The 3,355-nt window shown below is 37.9% G+C and overlaps 1 protein-coding gene across 5 annotated transcripts in view; it reads right to left on the bottom strand.

Annotated features, from left to right (window-relative positions):
- ADAMTSL3 (ADAMTS like 3) overlaps nt 1-3,355 on the bottom strand; it is a 363,845-nt gene that overhangs the window by 6,119 nt on the left and 354,371 nt on the right. For all 5 annotated transcript variants that reach the window (XM_017502246.2, XM_017502245.2, XM_017502242.2 and 2 more), the window contains one exon: nt 2,220-2,317. In XM_017502246.2, the coding sequence (XP_017357735.1) occupies nt 2,220-2,317 (98 nt within the window). The remainder of the gene's footprint in view (nt 1-2,219; nt 2,318-3,355) is intronic.

Here is a 3,355-nt window from a genome sequence, read left to right on the forward strand (position 1 = left end):
TTTTTTTGAGATGGATTCCCATTCTGTTGCCCAGGGTAGAGTGCACTGGCATGATCTTGGCTCATTGCAACCTCCGCCTCCCGGGTTCAAGCAATTCTCCTGCCTCAGCCTCCCAAGTAATTGGGACTACAGGTGTGTGCCACCACGCCCAGCTATTTGTATTTTTAGTAGAGACAGGGTTTCACAATATTGGCCAGCTGATCTCGAACTCCTGATCTCAAGTGATCTGCCTGGCTCAGCCTCCCAAAGTGCTGGGATTACAAGTGTGAGCCACTATGCCTGACCAAGCATATGGTATTTTATAGGCCACACTGAGAATTTGGTCAATCTTCCTAAGAGAAAGTAAAGCCTCTAAAGTAATTTTAATCTAGCAGGGAGATGGGTTATGGTGTGGTAGGATCAGATTTGGATTTGAGAAAACTCACTCTGGCTGCAGTGTGAAGACTGGGTTGGAAAGGAGCATGGATGGATCAACAGGACCAGCTGGATAGCTGTGATGATAGACCAGGTGAGAGATGATGATGGTGTGGCCAAGGGTAATGGTGGCAGAAAAAAAAATGTAGACGAGTTCAAGAAGAAAAAAGTACAAGACATAAAAAATCATATAAAAAAAGTAATCAGGAAAGTACAAATTACAGTGAGATGTAAATTTTCATCCATCAGATTAGCAAAATTTTTAAAAGACTGCAAACCTATATCATGTTGATGAACGGGGGCAACGCTCACATATTGCTGGTGTAGAAATTTTGATGGAAATTTGATGGGATCAAAATGAGCATTCCTACCAATTCAATCCCCTATCTAAAAATCTACCCTATAAAAAGATTACCCTTGTGCACAAAGATATATGTTCCAGGATATTTACTGCTGCTTTGTTTATAATAGCAAAAAATTTGAAACCCTCCAATGTCCAGTAGCAACAGAATATTAAGTACAAAATTTAGATAGAATATTGAGAATAGAATATTAAGTACAAAAATTAAAAAGAATAATTAATTGCTACTTGATGGGAAGCATCTATAATACATTCATTCCCAGGTAGAAAAAGCAAATGTCAGAAAAACACATATGTAACCCATGTATGTATTTGTGTTGTAAATATATCTTTGTGAATGCAAAGTAAAACATCTGGGATGATGCATATCAATCTGTGTGTGGTCTCTATCATCTCAGCAAAATAGGAAACTAGGTTTCTGTTGAGAATGAAAGCAGCCGTTCCAAACATTTTCCATTTGAGGAGAATGATTCAGGCTTGAAATCATTTTGTGGGGAATAGGAAATGCAACTGACTCTACATTGCCAAACCTTACTGAAGGCTTAAAATGGTAACCCAGCCAATTGTCAAGGTCATCTCATCTTCTCCAGCAAAACTTGGGACACAGAGGAGGAAGAAATAGCTAGATATTGAGCATCTTCCATGACCCAGGCTGCTTAGGTGCTTCACACTAAGTGAAATCATTAAAACTTTCTAACCATAAGTTCACATGGATGATAATATTCCACTTTGCAGATTCAGTGGCTAGGCAGTCCAAGGTCACACAAAAAGCCAGCGCTATAATAGCACTCCCAGGCCCCTGATTAGTGTGCCTTCTAGGCTCTCTCCCCACTTTCTGCTGGCTGGGGTCCTGTTCTCTGGAGTGGTTGAGCTGCCAGATGGAGGGCGTCTGGATCTCTGGACGACCCCATGAACAAAACTCTTCTATCCCTAAACCATCTACCAGCTCACACTTTTATAAAAGGAGAAAAGCAAACTCCATTCTTATTTAAGCCCCTCAACAAGATTAAAGTTTGTTTTACTATCTGCTAAACCACTGTGCCAATATCCTAATCAAAACATTTTCTAAACAGAGAAAGCAGTTCATTAAAAGCATTAAGAAGATTTAGTCTGTAAGCCTAAATGGAATGTTATTACGCTTGATTAACTTAGTATATAGAGGGAGAAGTATCTGCCTACTCTCAAGTTATCCTTTTTTCCCTTTTACCACAGAGTGGTGTCCCTTTAATGTTTAAGATCCAAATAATCTGTAATTATAAATAGTGCACATTAACTAGTATTTCAGTATAATATATCCTATGGAAGATGGCACTAAATAAATCATAATAGAAAACTGCCAATTATGAGATTTGGTAGAAACTAGAAAGAATTCCATTTTCAGGCAGTTATAATCATTGTCCTGAGTCAGGAGAGAATGTATGTTGCTCTAGGGTGGGGCCATTACCTCCTTCTGTCGTCACAGTTGGAATCAGAGCTGTTGTGTTGACAAGCTGTGTGACGCTGCTGCATCCTCACGGCATGGCCCATGCAACGTCCAGGACACTGGAATGAAAAAGTACAATGCAGTGTAAACCCTGCAAGCTCATGCATGCTGTGTGGTACTAAGATCACATACTGAAGCAGGATAGCTGAAGACCTATTACAAGGGTACTGTAACCAACTGTCCTCACGGGGAATTAGAGAAGATTAGGGTATACCTGTATTGACCAGACACCTCTTTTTCAGAGTCAGGAACATACTTTCTAAGCTTCCTTTCCCCTCTGTATTAGTTCTTTTCACATTGCTATAAAGACATACCCGAGACTGGGTAATTTACAAAGGAAAGAGGTTTAATTGACTAAAAATTAAACCTCTTTCCTTTGTAAATTACTAGTATTTCAGTATAATATATACTATTGAAGATGGCACTAAATAAATCATAATAGAAAACTGCCAGTTATGAGAGTTGGTAGAAACTAGAAAGAATTCCATTTTAAGGAGTTATAATCAAGTTCAGCATGGCTGGGGAGGCCTCAGGAAACTTATAATCATGTCAGAAGGTTTATCTCTGGACTCAATTCAATTTCATTGATCTATATGTCTATCCTATGTCAGTACCATACTAGATTACTGTAGCTTTTTAGTAAGTTTTCAAATCAGCAAGTCTGAGTCCTGCAACTTTGTTCCTTTTCAAAATTGTTTTGGTTATTCTGGGTTTCTTCCATTTCCACATGAATTTTTAGGATCAGCTTGTCAACTTCTATAAAGAAATCAGATGAAATTTTGATAGGGATTGCATTGAATTTGTAGATAAATTTCAGGAGTATTGTGTTACTTTTAATAATAAGTCTTATAGCTTTCCATTTATTTAGATCTTCTTTAGTTTCTTTGAAAAATATTTTGTAGTTTTATAGCTTCTATTTTTAAAACAATGTTTTCTCCTATGATTAACTTTCTTTAAACTTTAAACTCAATCTGGTCTGTTTCTATGCTCTAATTATACGCCGTAACCTGTGTGTCTTGTGCACTAATGCTGTACTATTTTACTTATGACAGTTTTGCATCGTGCTCTGACACAGGATGAGGAAAGCCTCTCCAATA

The sequence above is a fragment of the Cebus imitator genome, unplaced genomic scaffold (assembly GCF_001604975.1).
Source record: "Cebus imitator isolate Cc_AM_T3 unplaced genomic scaffold, Cebus_imitator-1.0 Scaffold295, whole genome shotgun sequence".
Lineage (NCBI taxonomy): Eukaryota > Metazoa > Chordata > Mammalia > Primates > Cebidae > Cebus > Cebus imitator.